This window comes from Brassica rapa, chromosome A04 (genome assembly GCF_000309985.2).
Source record: "Brassica rapa cultivar Chiifu-401-42 chromosome A04, CAAS_Brap_v3.01, whole genome shotgun sequence".
NCBI classification, from domain to species: Eukaryota; Viridiplantae; Streptophyta; class Magnoliopsida; order Brassicales; family Brassicaceae; genus Brassica; species Brassica rapa.
In genome coordinates, this window is record NC_024798.2 from 6,276,444 (window position 1) to 6,295,443 (window position 19,000).

At 30.0% G+C, this 19,000-nt stretch overlaps 2 protein-coding genes and 1 long non-coding RNA gene across 3 annotated transcripts; 1 reads left to right on the forward strand and 2 right to left on the reverse strand.

The window, feature by feature from the left end:
- The first annotated feature begins 980 nt into the window (after positions 1 to 980).
- Positions 981 to 4,027, forward strand: LOC103863647 (inner membrane protein BB_0250). The gene is made up of 10 exons (XM_009141401.3): positions 981 to 2,115; positions 2,219 to 2,515; positions 2,600 to 2,672; positions 2,741 to 2,853; positions 2,937 to 3,021; positions 3,103 to 3,175; positions 3,268 to 3,323; positions 3,409 to 3,474; positions 3,559 to 3,624; positions 3,701 to 4,027. The coding sequence occupies exons 1-10, from the start codon at positions 1,970 to 1,972 to the stop codon at positions 3,785 to 3,787; spliced, it is 1,062 nt and encodes a 353-aa protein (XP_009139649.1). The 5' UTR covers positions 981 to 1,969; the 3' UTR covers positions 3,788 to 4,027.
- Positions 3,890 to 5,321, reverse strand: LOC103863646 (BSD domain-containing protein 1). Its single transcript, XM_009141400.3, has one exon. It carries the CDS (start codon positions 5,171 to 5,173, stop codon positions 4,142 to 4,144), a length of 1,032 nt encoding a protein of 343 aa, XP_009139648.1. The 5' UTR covers positions 5,174 to 5,321; the 3' UTR covers positions 3,890 to 4,141.
- Positions 5,322 to 10,587: 5,266 nt separating this feature from the next.
- On the reverse strand, positions 10,588 to 15,074 carry LOC103863648. Its single transcript, XR_632055.3, has 4 exons — positions 12,768 to 15,074; positions 12,523 to 12,629; positions 11,663 to 12,437; positions 10,588 to 10,805 (listed from the first exon to the last, which is right to left on the reverse strand). It is a non-coding gene; the product is annotated as an uncharacterized LOC103863648 (long non-coding RNA).
- Positions 15,075 to 19,000: the final 3,926 nt, after the last annotated feature.

Sequence of the window (19,000 nt, forward strand, 5' to 3'; positions counted from 1 at the left end):
TCTTTCGTCGTTCACATGGATGCGGAGTTACCGATCTGGTTTATAGAGTCAATATGAGTCTGTAAATTTCTTGCTGTCAAAAAAAAAAAAAAAAGATAACATAACCAATAATCTGGTTTGGCACAATGGTTCAGCATTTGATTCAATATCATTCGAACTCAGGTTCAGCTCCACCCAACGACATTTAATTTGTATTATGTTTTATTAATTAATTAAAATGTAAAAGCCACGTAAGCATCTCGTTAAAGCCACATCAGCATCTGTTACTATTTGACTAACAGAGAGACAATCAATGTATGAAAAAAACCTAAATATCTTTGTTCACGTATGAAATTTGAATATACTATGTGTTGATGTATGTTTTAGCATATGATACGTGTTTATGTACTGATCGGGGCCGCAACCTTCTGTTGATGTATGAATTGGCCGATTTCTCGTTAAAAATGATTTAGTCAAGTTAATCTCGTATTAGCCATGTCAGCAAATTTGAAACCATAATTTTAAATGGAATTGAATAAAATTTGAGCCAACAATACATGTCACCTTTGTCATGTAAGCTCTTAGAACCAATCAAATTATAACATTTTTACTTAAATGTATTCTCATTTAGCAACATAATTTCAATAAATATTTTTTTTTTCAACTAACGATATTCTATTACTCAAACTTGAGGTGATATGGTTAACTAGACTAGAATAGAACAAAAAATGTAACAAAGCTCTCTATGAAAAGATCTCGCAATCCTAACTAAAAAATCTGAAATTCCATTATGTGCCCTTGGGATATGAGATATCTTGAAGTTTGGAAAACATATATGCATCGTCTTTATAGCCTCTAATTATGTTGTAAAACTTGGCCAACCTTGAGACTCCTTTAACATTCTGATCAGATTCTTACAATTTGTTCCAAAACACTGACATGACTGATCTAATCTTTGTATATTTGTGTATATTCTTTATGATTGGCTGGTTTAGTCTTTGTATATTTCTTTGGTTTTGGATTCTGGAAGTTTGTCATAACTTGCCAGCTTTGATCCAATCCTTTATATATTCATTGTATAAGTTTATAATCAATATAATCAATCAGTATTATAAAAAAAAACACTTTCGTAGTTTGTTATGTTTGCTTGTAATTTAGAGTTTTGTATGGAACTATAGAACTTTTAGAGTTTTTTTTTGTCGATGGTTAATTATGATATTACAAACTATAATAAATATTACAAGATGATTCTACCGTCGGTACTTCTATCCGCTATATGAAGATTCACGCCTGACTGTATCATCTTGAGCCGTCTTATGAGATCCATGATTGACGGTACTACTTGCACCATGCCGATCTCCTGTATTCTTTTCTCCATAAATCTGTATAATTTGTCTTTGCTGGGATTCGAAATCCAGGCATTTTGGTGTAGAAGCATTAATGAACCCTTATTCAAACAACTAGATTAAGGGCATGATTAACTCTGATCTCTTAGGCAGAGTTCTTTACTCATGATTTGACATTTTTTTGTTTTTTTATTTTTTTTTATACTTTTCGGCTAAGAGACGGGTCTTATATCTCTTATTTAAGAGACAGTTTTTAGTTTTCCTTAGTTAAAATCTAAAAAAATATTAAAAACCGTCTCTTAGTCAAAACTAAGAATTCCAATTAAGAGACTGGGGTTAATGATGGTTTTAGGGTTTCCACAACTTTTAAGGTTTATAATAGCATAAATTACCACTTTGAAGATTTACAAATCTATTTTCAATATTATATCTTTAGCTTATTTCTTAAAATACTTTATGACGTCTAATATTATTCTGGTACAGAATGTTCAATATATCGAAGCTTTTTGGATCACGAAGAGAATATGCGTACCTTCAGAGTCGCCATCACAATTCAGACAAGGCCCTTTGGAATCAAAACTCACACATTGTTTCCTCTTCTTCTTCTCTAGAACCAAAATCGTTACCGTCATCTGTCTGTAAGAATGTTGTCTTCCATGGCGGTTCCGATTAATGTGCTTTCTTTAAACCTTCAGAAACCAAACCTTATTGCTGTCTTGAGGAGCAGAGTTTTGTATGGTACTGCAGAAAGCTTATCCTTCACGCGTCTCTTCAAGCCTTCTTCTTACAGGTTCTATAGAAAGGATTAGAATTTTGGCACTCATTTTTTATTGAATTTTCCTAGAATTAGCGAAAACAAAAAGTATATTAATTTCATTTTCTTACTGTTTCAGGATTAGAGTAAGAAGCTTTCAGAAAGAAAACATAGGAAAGAATGAGTCTGAAGATGAAATGCTTAAGAGCGAAAGCACAAGAGTTTCTGAAAAGAAGAGAGTCTCACTCATAGCAAAGTTAGGTATTGGGTTAGGATTGGCTCTGACTATTACAGTAATATGTGTAACCTTGAAAGGCTCTGCTAGTGGTGGTACACCTTTTGACGTTAAGAGTCTATCCAAAGCTTCATCATCTTCAATTGGTTTTACGTTCAATGCATTTGGAAACAGATTCGTAATTCCCGCAAACGCACCCGGGTAATGAATGTAACAGTTAGCTACAAAACTACCTGAACTAGATTGTACCCCTTTAGCTCTTTCAGTGTGTATTTCTTTCTACAGATGGGTTTACTTTTGCTTGCTAATGGCGGCTGGATTCGGGCTTTTTATCAGCGAAGAGGCGCTAAATATTTGGGTCTGTGGTGCATTAATGTTGGATTATGCTAATCAGATTTTTCATTTTTGATGAAATGTTGAGTGCAGGTTGGGATAACATTGGCTAGAATGTTAACTCTGGATGGGACGTGGCAATCTTTTGCTGAGTCTTTCTCTCGGAATGCTCCTTATATAATGTCTACTGTATCTTGGGTTTACTGGTAAAGATGCAATATTTCTTTGTTAAAACAACATAACAGCTTCAATGGTTCTTCTTTGATGTTTTTGGTGGCAACTTGAAAAGGGGAGTTTGTATAAGCGATATGATACCGTTTTACCTAGGGAAGCTCTTCAGACAAAGTGGAGCATCAGATGATGTTTGTTCAAAGGTTACTTCCCTTAGGTGAATCCACTCCGGAAAATTTTGTATCCGAAAAAGCTGATTATTTTTTCAACATATCGATATAAAGCTGGGTATAGGTAAAGAGAAAGCGATGGGCATTACCCAGGCCGTCCAAAAATATGGAAACCTCTCAGGTTTTGGTAAGTTACAAACTGAACTGAATGCAGTGGATATATTTTCTTGAATATGTGATGTATTACTTATCTCTTTGGTTTTATGAATTTGAATGCAGTGGAAAGATTTTCGCTGGGAGTGAGGAATCCTACAGCATTCTTTGCCGGAGCACTAGTAAGTCTGTCCCTGCACTGATTCTGATTCCATGTAATGTGTAGCAATTTTGGTTACTCGAATCTATTAACATGATCCATTACAGGGAATATCTCCAGAATGTTTCTTTGCAGGAGTTTGCTGCGGTGGTTTGATAACTCTTCCAATTCAGGTTTAGCTTCTTTTCATTATATTCGATTTCAGTCTTCGTTAAAATGTGGACCATAAGACTAACTATAATGTCCAAATATTTCAGTTTGTGATTGGGTTTCTTCTACGGGAACGCCCCATGTTTGCTGTCGCAACAGTCGCAACTGTAGTGGTACGTATATAGAGAGACAACAGAGGTGAACAGCTTTGAGCCTTTGATACAAGTTTTGGTTCCATCTTTTCTGCAGGGAATATGGACAATCTTCCCGTATATGGTGGCTGCAGCCACGGCTTTGTACCTCTATATTCGCAGTCGCTACACACCTAAGACTTAGCTGTCCACATTACTTAAGTATAATACATAGACAGAAAGATACAAGAGCTCAATACTCAGCAAGCCCAAACAAATAAGGTGGTATATACGTATAGTGTAGTAATATCTTTAAAAGAGTTTCACTTGAAACTAATTTGTTCCTAGAACAAACTGTTCTCTTATTTTTTTTTACAAATATGAATATTATACAACTTGTTTGTGGAATATGCACGTTTATAAAGAATCGTATATGCTTTATTTACCTGCCATTGCCCAAGACAAAAGATACGTGTTTGAGCAGACTCACAGTCTTCAACATTAATATCACTAGACCAGTGATCACACTTTTGATTGCAAATCTTGCTTTTTCTAGAACTTATTGTTTAACAGAGTGATCATCATCTGCAACATCCCAAGTTAAATCCTCTTCTTCCTCTGCTACACTGACCCGTCTTCGCCAATCAGATTTCTCCTCATTGCTTCTAATATCATCTTCCATCTGATCCCACCCAAGATCTTCGACCTCACGTAAAGATGGCTGCGTCGAAATCACCGAGATATCGCTATCCTTAGACGACACTTCTCTACTCTCCACCTTCCCCTCCTCACAGACTTTCCTCTCTTTCTCAGCTTCAGTTTCATCTCCCTCGTCATCAAGATCCCAGCTCAAATCCTCCTCTTCTTCTCCAGATGTAGCTCTCTTCACAAGCTTAACCCTAGCCTCCTCAACTTCCTCAAGCTTATGCACTTTATAGTAATACCTCCTCCAGAAAGTCTCAGCATCAACTTCCACAGGCACAAGCTTCACGTACATCTCTTTCACGCCTCTGTTTCCATTGATTAGATCAGCAATCACGTCTCCTTTCTCCTCTAGCTTAAACCCCAAACTCCATTTCTCAAATTCCCCTAAATCATCAGGTTCTCTACCATAGGTGGCTTTATCAGATTGAATCGCAAGCAACTGCATCTGGAATCGACTATAGGGTTTCACAGATAAGCCCTGATGGTATCCACGATCACCAAGATGAGTCGAAGAAGACAAGAGAGAGTCCTTACCACGGGATATGATCTTAGCCGTTGATTTCCACACGGCGCCGCCGATGTCGTCGATCGCTTGACCGACCGATTCGAGGGACTCTTGAGCGACGGAGGCGCCGACGTCGAGGGAAGCAGGTAAGTCCTTGACGGCACGAGAAGCTACTTGTCGGATCACGGAGCTTTCTTTCTTCAATTCGGATCCGAATTCCTCGAATTCGCGACGGTAGGATCCGATTACGGATTCGGATTTGGTTGCTAGGGTTTTGATCAGATTGCCGAAGCTCCATGAAGAAGAAGCCGCATCGTCGACAGGAGATTGAGTGGATTCTGATGGATCGTATTCGGGGAGAACTGATTTGAAGAGATCCATAGGAGATGGAGATTGAAGCTAGAGAGTTTGATCAAGTTGAGTTTTGTACGAAATTGTCTGAGAATATTCCATCTATAAACAAATGAATCAGTGTCGTTACTTGTTATTCCGATCGCAAGTTATAGAAACCGACATGTTTTTTCCCTTTTTTGGTTTGGTTCAACTTTAAAAAAAAAAAATAATACCCAAGTATATCTTTCCATGACACGTAGATAGGGGTGTTCAATCCGGATATCGGTTCGGTTTCGGTTCGGTTATTTTTGGTTTTCGGTATTTCGGTTAGTAAAATATAACTACCATTCTAAATCCATATTTACTTCGGTTTGGTTCGGTTTATATACCGTCGGTTTTCGGTTTATTCAGTTTTATACCAAAAAACATAATTATTTAGTTTGAGATCATATTATATGAATTTTAGAGTCATATTGTCAACACCGTCATTTATTAAAAATATATTACATGTTCAAATAAATGAACAAAAAAAGCAAAAATGCTTCTACCATCAAATAAAATAATCAAATCTATAACTAAAATCAAAGCTTGAAATTTTGAAAATAAAAATATGAAACAAAACAGAAACATGAAAGAAAAGTTTTTTCACTCTTCTATATTTAGTGTTTATTAAAGTCATACTTTTTCAATTGAAAATTTTCCATTAATTATTATTCATCAAATTTATAATCTTCATATTAATTTAGTGAAGACTAAAATAAAGCAAAAAGATCAAAAAAAGACTTAGAAAATAAGATGTCTGAATTGCGATGTATTGTTATTTAGTTATAGTTCAAGTGTTTTACAAATTAAGGTTTTTTATTACTATAAAATTATGGTAATAGTTATTAACACAAATTTAACTTATGTAACAAATAGATTTTCATGTATTGTTATAAAATAAATACATATTTACATGTTTCTACTTTAATCGGTTTTGTTCGGTTTATTCGGTTTAATCGGTTACATACCAAACCATATCCAAATCCTACGGTTTTTATAAAATTATATCCATTCGGTTTATATGGTATATACCAAAACCAAACCATATTGTCTATTTCGGTTCGGTTCGGTTCGGTAAGGTTGGGTTTTACCATATTGAACAGCCCTACACGTAGACTTAAACCCTTTGCAACTACCTAAGGTTGATTTGAGTCTCACAAAGAGATAATACCTAAGCATATCTTTCCATGACACGTAGACTTAAACTCTTTGAAACTCCCTAAGCGGCTTCAAATAATATCATCGCGTAGATCCATAGCCTGTCAAGTATGGTATATATTGTAGAGCGCAAGTTAATCTACTAAAGTCGACCAATTGACATACGTCTTTGGCGAAGAAGACTGATAATTCGATGTATCCGAGCGAGTATGTTGTTTCTCCTGCGAAGCTAGTGAGAGCCTGAGAGGTGCTCTAGTGCATTTCAGTTCGGTTTTATTGAAACCCATACGTCTGAAGGCATAGTAGAGCAACACGTCAGATCGAACTTTCAGTATCAATCATTAAGCGAGACAGCTTGAAACTGGTGACGACTAGTTTTATGACTAAAGTGTCATCATGAGGTTTATCGAGGTGAATTGTTTAACTTTCGTGAAATATGATTTCGTTGTGGGAGAACAATAATCTTATTTCTATCAATCTAAGTTTAATAATACACTAAAATAGGATAAGACATGCACATTGCACATGGTGAGTTTATTTGTATATAATATCGACAATTTTTTTATATATTTGATCATTTTATTTATGCATAGACAATATCTTTTGTTGTTATTATATAATTTATTTCCACTGGACCGGATCAAATTTTATTAAAAATTGTAGAACTAAGCTATAATTAATATATCATGGGTTGATCGGATTGAACATTAAACAAATTATGACACAAAAACCTTATTTTTTTTCACCGAACACATTCTTGAATAAAGTGAACAGTATTGTTTCCACAATTGAATTATTTTGACATTTATCTTCGAGTTGATTTCTCTATGGGACACATTTTTCTCTTTTTTGACACTTTAAGACACAATGTGCTGGAGGCACACTTTCACGGTGTACGAAACATCTTTTTGACTCATATGCCCTTTGCTCAACGATAGAAAAAAGTGATATATAATTGTTTTAGCTAAGCATCTGAAAAGTCAATTTGTTATCTAGTTAGAAAAAGTAACTTGCAGATGTACTAAAGTACGTGTATATAAGAAAATGTCCACCATTTTATTTTTTATTTTATGCTATCGTTGTTTTTTTTATTTCACTTTTGTTTTCTTTTACTCTTATCTCAAAAATTAAAATATATAAAATAAATATAATTAACTATAATAAATTATACATAAGATTCTTTATCATTCAACATCCATTTCATATATATATATAAACATTTATATAAAAATGTGTGGACATGGATATATAAACATTTATATAAAAATGTGTGGACATGGACACAAACCTAAATTTTTTAAAAGCAGACGTTCTCGATCATAAAAAAATAAATTTGTGGATAAAGAAGGGTGGACAAAGATCTCAATAAATATGATAAATGTAGGATATATAATTTGTTGTATAGAACGAAGAATTCAAAAATTGTAAACATAATAATTTATTGTTGTGGTCAGAGAGACGTGACTAAATCTGTGGACATGGACATGGATTAAATTTGTGGATATGGACGGAATCTGTTGATAAAAATTTGTAGACAAAAACGTTTTCATTACTTAAGAGAAAGAACAAAGGTCTTGAGGCAACGACTCAAACCAAACTAAAGGACAAAATATGAAGGACAAACACCACTAGGTGTCAGCATCAACTCTCGAGCTTTATGACCTCTTAGACTCTCCTCAAGGATCCTGTCATGTAGCCAACAAAAACTTTCAGAAGTTATACGATTGGTAACATTGTTGGTAGGTGACACTATCTGCAATTTCTTTGCCACACCACACATACATGATACCACAAACGAAACACAAAACACACAAACACAGTAAAATACAGTGACATAGAAACACAAAGACGATGACATATACAAAGACGAAACAACAACCGAACATCAAATTAGACAAAACAAAAACAAATAAATCAACCACGCGTGTTTCAATACCAAACAATACAATACAATGATATCAACCAAAAGATAGTTCATATTTTCATGGAGAAAATGCACACAACACATCAAACAAACTAAACTCAAACCCGTTTTCCTCAAATTTTCAGAACATCAATTTCACAGAAAAAAAAATCACAAGTGAAGAAAACAAAAAAGAATCTTACCTCAATTTCGAGAAACAGAGAGAATCAACAAACTCAGTCCACCTTTTGTTTGTCTCGAAATCTCAAATCCTTCTTGATTTCCTCCCCACTTCTCAACTTCCTCATGATTTCATCTCAAACTTTTCGTTTATGGTTTGTGTTATTGAACGGAATTTCCAAAACAAAACAAATCAATTAAGGAGTGTATTTGAGGAGAGAACTTCGATAATTACGCGCCGTATATCAGATTAATGTTTACCTTTGCTATGGAGATTGGTTTCATCAGTAGGAACTAAGCTGAATCCAATCAAGACACATCACAATAAAGAGATTCGTCCAAAGGAGAACCACAGAACCAGACTGTCGTACATATATATTTCGGTGGAGGATTCTCGAGAGTTCCCAAGTCGTGTAGATGAGATTACACAATCAAACTCGCGGCGGACCTCTGATTTCATGGTGTTCTATGGAGAAATTGAAGATGAAGAAGAATAGGGTTCAGGGAATTAGGGTTAGTAAACGAAGGGACCGTCAAATTGGGGAAAGTAAATCTGAATCTGAAAAAGTAAAGTTGGAGAGAGAATATAGGTTGGTTTTTGAAAACTCAAAAATCAGAAACTGATCAATCGTTTTTTTTTTAAAGAAGGGAAAGTGACAGCTTAGTTAAGAAGGGTTGTGGTTAGGAGAGAGTGTAGTTAGATTGAAGACATATAGGACATTGCACAAAGAGAAAGTGTGCCTCCAGCAACAAGTGACCTATTGTGTAATTTGAAAGAATGCATTTTAAGTTAGGGTAAATGATAAGCATCATTTTCAAAAATAACAAAAAATTCTTTGTTAATTTATATTTTTGTATTTGTTATGTATAGTTTCATTAGATTTGGAAACAATAAAATATGATTGATCTTGTTTGAATTCTAATACATACTTTCCTATACTTTGGAAAGTTGCTAGTTTATAGGGATATTTGTTTGACTTCTTCATCAAGTTTATTTTGTTTAGATTTCATATAAACTATCATTTTAATTATTAAACAGAATCCAACAAAATATGCTAAAGAAAACTAACAAATCAAATAAACTTTTAAAATACATTTTGGAGGAACGAATGTCTAATTAAATATATAGTAACTAAGGCACATATAAACTATACCTTAAGAAGTCGAAAATGAACATGCTACATATAAATTTGTCTAAATATGCGATTGTCAAATTTTTATATTTATTGTAACTGTTAGTAGCTAATTCTTATCTAGTCCACTTTATTTTTGGGTGAACGTTGGTTTTTAAAGTATGCAAACATATAACTTTACTATAGAAAATAAATTATGAAAAAATAGTTGATACTTACATTACATTTCCTCATTTTTTCAATTTAATTAATTTGGTAAGTATATGTTTGTTTAAATATGTGGGCCAGATTGTGAACCACAAATAAATATGGAACACGCAAATGGTTTATGCTGATTTTGGTTTAGTCCCGTGAGCAAAATTGTGTTCATTTATATGTTGACCATGTAAAACCCAACCAATTTAACATGTATATCATGTTACTTTTTATTGTTATTTTTTATTGTTAGAGAAATATAAGGTAAGACCAAAAAATATTGAAGTCTAATGAAATGGTCTAAACAACTTTCATAGGTAGATTTTTTTAGGACTCCTTCCCTTTTAATAGTATTGATGATCCTCAATTAATGTATATGGGATGTGGGTGGATGGTTAATTTGAAGAACAGTTGATGAAACAAAAAGAACAGTTGATGATTTGAAAAAGAAAATGATAAGATTTGTATATTTAGTTGAGATACGAAACAATTTTCATGATAAAAACAAGATAAGTTATATGGTAAGTATCTTTATTTTTTATTTTAATTTTCAAGAAATAATGAAAAATCTGCAATTATTTATGTTCATGAAAACCTTTTTTGATATTTCGTCATACTTCAAAAGTGAATTACCTATTTTGTAGATTAAAACGTAAAATTATTCACTTTCGTCCGCACATGCGAGGATAATATTTTATAATCAATACTATTAAAACTGAAGGGTCTTTTTTGAAGTCACCTAGGAGTTTTAAAGTATTTACAACTCCATGCCATTAACTTTATTTAAAGATATGCTTTTAATTAAAATCAGTATTTTCGAAATTCTTTTTAGTCAAACAGAAACACCTACATTACAGCTACATAATTCTTTTATTTTAAAAGTAACATAATGTCTTCCTAATGAAACATAACGTATCATTAAATAACAAAGTAACATCTACATTTTAAACAAACTTCAATTGTATCAACACTAATTTTCCTTTCTTATAGATTAGATGTACCATCTCTTTGTATATTGAGAATGATGTTCCAGCAATACCAAGCTTGAACGTTTATTGGATTCTGCAAACTTCAAAATAAAAACAATACATATCTGTTAATATCATTGTTTTTACCAGTCATCACTTCCAAACAGAAGTTTTGTTTACAAACGATTGCAGCATAAATCCTATATGTTGCATTATTCAAATATAGTAGACCAAATTATTTAAATCCCAAACAATATCCACTAAATCAAAACCTCAAAACTTGGCAAATAAACTTGATTGCCGGAAGAGCCTACCTAACAATATCTATATACCACCAATCTTTTAAGAAAAGGATCTAAATTTTCGTAGGTTCCTTAGATAACAATAAAGAATATACCAAAGCATAACTACCAGGTCAAATTTTTTATTTTCATATCTTCAAAATATAAATAACAACCAATCAAAATAAGATTAATGATTTTAATAAACTCATGCCTTATTATATACTTTAACAATATTGATTTGGAATATCTTAAACCCACGGCCTTTTGTTCCTATATATACAGCATACTAACCTCGGATCAATCACGCAGATTTCAAAACAATTCTCATATAATGTATTCTAAGAAAAAACTGGTTTGCAAACCAAAGTCATACACATCTGCAAACCATTCAAAGCCGGATTTGGTGAGACTTTAGAGATCATATTGGCAGACAAAAAAGTAATACTGCTATAATTTAAAATTTTCAAGAGTAATGATTAGTTTTACTTAAATTGTGAATAATGTGTTATTCTTTAAAATTTCTTCCAGGTTATCAAAGTTCATGCTACTTGTAGAAATAACAATTTGAAATCTTTGGGGGATCAATGCATTGTTGGCGAATGCAAGACTATTGAAAACTTCCAAGTTAGTGAACTTGGAAAAGAGTTACGGCCAAAAGAAGAGCTAATAATTACCTGGTAATAAGAGGAACCTTTGTTTGGTATAGATTGTAACCATTTTCATTTACTCCTGAAACAAACCAGAGAATAAAGGTTCATGAAACAATAATCAAACTATATTGAAAATAAATGAGCTATGTACTGAATAACAAATGATATATCAATTAGAAATTTTAAGATTGGAGATCCTTTTACCGTTTCTGATTATCATAATCTAATAAACTAAACAATAATAGTTCATGACAGAGATCTTAAATGTAGATACCAATATTTAATACAATCATAGGAACACTAAAATAAACGGACAAAAATACAGTGAGTGTTAGCAATCAAAAACAAACAAATCATGAAGTTCACATAACGCTTTGAGAGGGTTCCTTTTAATCAACAAATAAAAAGTAATTACTATTGATACCAACATAATTATATTGTAATTTAGTAAAGATTCAAACATCCAATAATCAAACACTAATATATTCAATCTGGAAACTTTGATTAAATAATAAATCAACTAAAGTACGAAAGCTTGTGTCCTCGATCAAGTATGTATACGAAAGCTTGTGTCCTCAAGTATGTATTGATACAAATTTTCAAACCATTCAGTAAAATCAAAACGCAAAATTTGAATATGAACGGATATTATATTATAGCATAAAACTTTAAAAATGTGAAAAAATGAAAGACTTATCTTTAGAACAAGAAGTTGAAGGTATTGAGTAAGCAATTTTCTCCCGATCATTGATCCACAAGCATTTAACGGCATAACTCATCGGGTGACATGAAACATATTCTGAAAATAGTAAAAACTTCAGATTTTGATTTTTTTTATTGTTTCAGTAGACTGTCTGAATAAACTTATTTGAAAGTAAATTGACCTGAAGAGATCGATCTTTATGTATCCTTTAGCTTTAGATCTTTTTTTTGTCTTGAGATATGACTTTTATGATCTTCTTCAGACATAGACGACACTGACAGAATCAACCTGGGATGAAGCAGATCATTCATCATATTAGAGATGCAAAGTAGATCAGAAAAAGAAAATTTGATTTTATATCATAACTAGCTGTTTCGATCATGAGCCTATGATATATTTATAAAAAATGGATTATTGGAGATATACCTTTAACGATCTGTGTTGATGGAGCAAGTTTCATCAGATCTCTGTTTACCGAACATTTTGATCCAGAGACGAACATTTTTTTTTCTGAGGAAGCTAATTGTGGAATGTCAAAATGACAGCTTATCTTTTTCGGTTGGTACTATTAACCTGTTGTGGGTCTGAACAATATTGAAAATATTTCAACATGAATTATAAGCCCAACTTACTTGAATAATACCCCAACATGAATTATTATCCTGTTTTTCCAATAGTTGTATTCAATTAGTATTTGACATAAAATTGAAACTTTTGTATTAGCGATTGACTTTTCTTTTTGAAACATTTTTTTAAAAGTCTTTAATACCTTGGCCAATGTATGCAGAATGTTTTTGAAATAAATATGATCAGCGTTTTTCAGAATTAAATGTAATAAAGTAGAAGACTTTGCATTTAGTTTATTGTTCCAAATTAAAATTTGATGTAGCAAAATCTTTACTTATATTTAAATTTTAAGCATTAAATTTATAATTTGTTATAAAATTTATCATTAAAAATATTTTAAAATCAGTTATGAGCAATGTTTTAAAACCCAACCCGAACACTGAACCGGATGACATACCGGATTGCTGGGTCACTGGGTTGACCGCGGCTGAATCGTGAGTTAATAAATGAATTAATTTTATTATATAATAATATATCAGCTATGTAAATAAAAATATAGAAACTAAAGTTTAATATTTTCTAAATGTTTTTGAAAACTTAAAATAATAGTTTGGATATGTATATATTTTATGTTTAAAAACATTTCAAAAATACTTAACTTTAGTTTTTATATTTTTTTATTTTCAATTGACATACAAAATATCAAAAAATAGTTTAGACTATTTAAAATTTTCTCTAACAAGGTAAGAGTTATGATATCTTTAAAAAATCAAGACATAAAATTTATAAATATTTAAATATCTAATGTAAATAATAAATTAAACTTCAAATACAAAATAAACCAAAAGTAAAAAACCATTGTAATAATTGTCAATAACGGAAATAAACTAACACCAATTCACCTCAACTAATTTTGGTTCTCTCTACCATCTTTCATTTCATTTTCTTCAGGTGGCATAGTGAAATCTTCATCAAAATCTAAAAATCACAAATATAAAACTGAAAAGGGAAAACCTAATATTTTTTTTTTTGTCAGCACCTAACTTCTTAATTAGAAACTGAAAATATAAAACATAATTTAAAACTAAAAAAAAAGAAGTTATTTATTGGTTCACCTTGTTGTTCAACCGGTATCGAGTTCCAGGTTTTACTGGTTTTTGCGGGTTTCTAAGTATTGAATTTTTCACAAAATCCAAACCAGACTTTTTCTGGATCACCGGGTCTACTGGTTCAATCGCGGCCGGTCCGGATCGGGTTTCAAAAACACTGGTTATGAGTCAAATGCAAGACAAGTTTTTTTAAATAAATTTAAACCTCCACATATAAATCGAACCAAACTAAAACATAACCAAACTCAAAATTGTAAAGTAAAGAAGAAAAAATGTTCATATAAATCAGAATGAATTATATATTTATAGAACATGAAAAATTGAACTAAATTAGAACTAAACCAAAACCGAATCAATGTACCAAATATCAAAAACTAATCACGTCAAATAATTTGAGCCAAATCTATACATAATCGAATGGTTTTTATATCTTTTTTATCTAAAAAATAATTATGACAAAAAAAATCCTGCGCTTTGATTTATATATTTGTAGAACATGAAAAATTGAACTAAATTAGAACTAAACCATGAACGGAATCAATGTACCAAATATCAAAAACTAATCAGGTCAAATAATTTGAGCCAAATCTATACATAATCAAATGGTTTTTATATCTTTTTAATCTAAAAAAAAATTATGAAAAAAAAAATCATGCGCTTTGATTTATATATTTGTAGAACATGAAAAATTGAACTAAATTAGAACTAAACCATGAACGGAATCAATGTACCAAATATCAAAAACTAATCAGGTCAAATAATTTGAGCCAAATCTATACATAATCAAACAGTTTTATCTCTTTAACCTAAAAACTTAAAACAACAATCGAAATAGAACCGAAAAGAAAAATCCCGCGCTTTCAAAGCGCGAGTCAAAATCTAGTCTATACTATTAAAGCAGGATCCTATTGTCATAATTACCTTAGGGGCATGTTTCCTTCACTAACATTGCATGTTTCATTAAGGGCAATTAAGTAATATTAATAACAAATCTATATTGGGTCATTATTTTTGGATCCAGCCCAAATCAAATCTCTCTTGGGCCATTTGGACCTATTAAAAAATCAGATTCAATTCTCACTTTTTTTTTCTTTGGGCCATTGAGTCCAAGTTCAAATAATTTTTTTTCAACTATTCTTAATTATTATTTTTTTCTTTTCTTAATATAATTTAAGCATTCATAAAAATAATTGAATTTTTTTTATTGAAAAGTATAAATCTTTATTAAAAGTATATAATTTTTTAATTAAAATATTAACCCCATAATAAAATTAATTTATCAGAGTTATACCAACTTAATTCATTAAAAAATAAAGTTTAATTTTTTTTAACATGAATAGTCATTTAAAATGATATACGATAAATAAAGATAAAATTTTTAAGTCTTTTATAAAATAAAACACAAATATATGAAAATGTGACATTTACTAAATATTTGTCAATTGAAAAAAAAAACAAAAATAAACCCGCGCTTTGAAAGCGCGGGTCAAAATCTAGTCTAATCTATTAAAAGAGGAGTACAAATATATAAAATGCTCCTAGGTTTCCAATTTATTTACAATAACATGACATTGGAATTATTAATTAGCCTACTTTTAGGTTTCTATGTCTTTTTCTGTTTAATTATTATATTTTTAAATTTGAGTTTTAACTAAAAAAAGCAACAGTAATTTAAGAAGTTAATTTCGCCAACTAATTAATTATTACGGTTCAAAACACTTCCTATAATCTAGCTGGCTATTAAATATTTTCTATAAATGAAATCATCTACCATTTAATTATGACTAGATTTCCACCCGCACAACCGTGTGGGTATATATTTTCACATTTATATATATATAGATATTTGTTTTACATAATTATTATATATTTTTAATGTTACTCACATATTTAAATGTTTGTATAATTATGCCAAATATAATAATTTTATAGTTTTCATACTGTAAATTAAAATCATCACATATATATTTTGCTTATTATATATTTGTCTTATTGAATTTGTGTTTGATTACTAAATTAAATTTTTTAATGCATGAAACAACATATATGAAAATAATTTTATATTTAATTTATTATAATCATGATCCTTAATTCAAATCGCTAGATTTTTTTAGTAATTTTTTAATGTTTATTAATTATATAATAAATTACTGTATATTAAAAAGTTTAAGATAAGTTAAAATTTTATACATGTATTATATAGTTTACTAATATTAACCCGTTCTACCAACATATTATATTTTTAGCATAAATATTTTATATTTATGAAAATAAAATATGTTAATTTATCAATTTAAAATAATTTTATCATATTTTCTTCAATATAACATTTTTATTTTAAAATGATAGATTTTATTATAAAATTGATAAAATAGGATATAATTTTATTCTTTTAGTAACATTTCATTACTAATTACAAAATTAGTTGAAAATATTTATATTCAATTTATGACAATTAAGATCTTATTATAATCTTTTTAAGAGATTTGTTAGAATTTTAATTTTTTTTAAAAAAATTAAAAGATATTATGATTAAAGTAGTTAAAAATATTATGTATATTAGCATTAGTGATATACATTTAATATAAAATTTAAATGAGGGTCCAAATAAAAATATCACTCATCAAAAAATCATGATTTTTATTTTATTAGAAAACAAATTTGAGAAAATTAAAATTAAAATAAATATTTATTTCTAACAAAATCTTTAAAAATTATTAGTAAATGTATTTGTGAAATTAATTAATTTCATTTTATTTAAATTTTTGTTTATAAACCAAAACTATATTCAATTTTAATTTCTAATTATATTTTATGATAATTTAAATTAAAACTAACTAATTTTTGAAAGTAAATTTAAAAAGATTCTAAGGAAATTTTAAAAAGATTTTGTTAGAAGATTTTAAATATATTCATTTGTATTTCAAATAAAATGATAAAGGTATTAAAAGATATAATAATGAAGTTATGTAAAATATGATATTTTCTAGGAATGGTCCAAAATAAAAAAATCACACATGAAAAGAAGTCATGACTTCTGTTTTAATATATAAGATATAAAATTATGTCTTCACCGTCTTTTACCCTTGATATTCCTATATAAGTAGAATAAGTATAAACGATGTAGATTTATTAATGTTACATTATTAATAGTTAATTAATAAAAATGATAAAACAACTATAAAGCCACCTAAATCAATTTATGTTTTTATTTACTAAATTTAGAACACAATATCGTTTTAAAGATATATACTTATAATTTTCACTATTAATTAGTAATAACTAAAAAACCACATAAAAAGAATCATTTATATAATATATTAATAAACATATATTTAAATGTAAATATATTATTTTATGTATACTCTTATATAAATAACCCAATATAAGTGTTGAAGAGTATAAAATTTTGATCCGTAAAAAAATAAAAATAAAAATTTGCGCAGATGTTCGGGTCAAATTCTATAAATAAGTGATAAATATCGACATCTCAAAAATAAAATATAATAACTCAATATAAACTATTAAATTATTATGTTTTTGAAATATCCTCTTAAAAAATTATTTAACATAGATAAAGTTTTAAAATTTATATTATTATTTCTTATAAAAGGTAAAACTAAACATCTGTGCGGATGCACGGGTCAAGTTCTGGTTATTTATTAAAATTACATCCATTACTAATTAAAAGACTATAATAATAAATTATTATTTATGTTATCATATAAAAATTCTTACGTATTATAATCATTTTTCATTCTTATGTATACTATATTTTTTTTATCTTATTATATAAAATAGAATTTTCTTCTATTTTGGATGTGCAACATCATTAAATACTCTATTCTGAGTGTGACACGTGTTATAAATTGAAATACACAATATTTATAAAAATTATTCTTTTAATAATATTTTTAAATTTTGGATATTTTTTATTATTATTAATTTTAATCACTTATCTAATCAAATTTTTTTTAATTTGTTTTATGTTTTTGACTAGTTTATGTATTTGATTCATTAAAGATATAAACAATATTAACCGCTGTAATTTTTAACGTAAGAGCTCGAATGCGAAAAATAATTTTACAAATAATAATAGATAGTTATCCAGTTTCCCAATTTTCAGTAAAAAACAATTCCGGTTTGAGTTATTGAAAGCAACTAGGTTTACACCCGCGCTACGCCGTGGGAAAATGTCTATAGGATTCTGTTATTTGATGCAACTAACATTTCATATTTACTTCGTTTGAATAATTCAATCGAACATTTTTACCTTAACTTTAAATATGTTGTTTTGTGATTTTTAGCTTAGCTTCTCCGCTGATCTCTTACTATTTTTTATGAGTTTTAGCATTTGTTATTAATACAATTTAATCATTTTAGGATGCATTTAGATGTATATATTACATTAGAATGTTCATTTGCATTTAACAGAGGTTAAAGTGCACTTTGAAAAGTTTGGGGCGAAATTACAAGTTTATTCTTGCAAATTTCAGAGTTTGTGGCCGATTTGAGAACCGTCAAGAGGCGAGAGACCATTCTGCAAATATGAGGGTTCTGTAATGTACAACTGAAAATCGGGGGTTGATTTGAATGGATATCTTTGCAATTTCAAAAGGCCCAGAGCTAATGCAAGAAGAACCAAAAGGTTCAAGGATCAACTGTGAAAATAATTGAAAATCTACAATTGTGGAGTTCCGAGCTTTTCAATCTGAAAATGGCCGCGACGATTAGAGGCAACGACTCCGGAGCTTCGGAACTGGCTGCCACGACTCGAGCTGAGGTCACAGCAGTATTATCTAACGGCGAGTGAGGATTGCGAGAAGACGGACAAGTCGGAGGGGAACCACGGTGGCTAGGTGAGCACGGCCATGGTTTGGGCGCCGACGCGCCGACGGATCTGAGCATGACGACCACAAGCTGATAGCAAAGATGCGTGGAGGAGCTTGATTTCATGGCCGAGACTTCGGCTCGAGCTTGACT

Bases quoted from the DNA above. Each gene is read 5' to 3' on its own strand.
- LOC103863646 (XM_009141400.3), bottom strand. From the start codon at position 5,173: ATGGATCTCTTCAAATCAGTTCTCCCCGAATACGATCCATCAGAATCC.
- LOC103863647 (XM_009141401.3), top strand. From the start codon at position 1,970: ATGTTGTCTTCCATGGCGGTTCCGATTAATGTGCTTTCTTTAAACCTT. The intron at 3,176-3,267 runs GTAAGTTACAAA...ATTTGAATGCAG, and splicing joins TGGAAACCTCTCAGGTTTTG to TGGAAAGATTTTCGCTGGGA. The intron at 3,625-3,700 runs GTACGTATATAG...TCTTTTCTGCAG, and splicing joins CAACAGTCGCAACTGTAGTG to GGAATATGGACAATCTTCCC.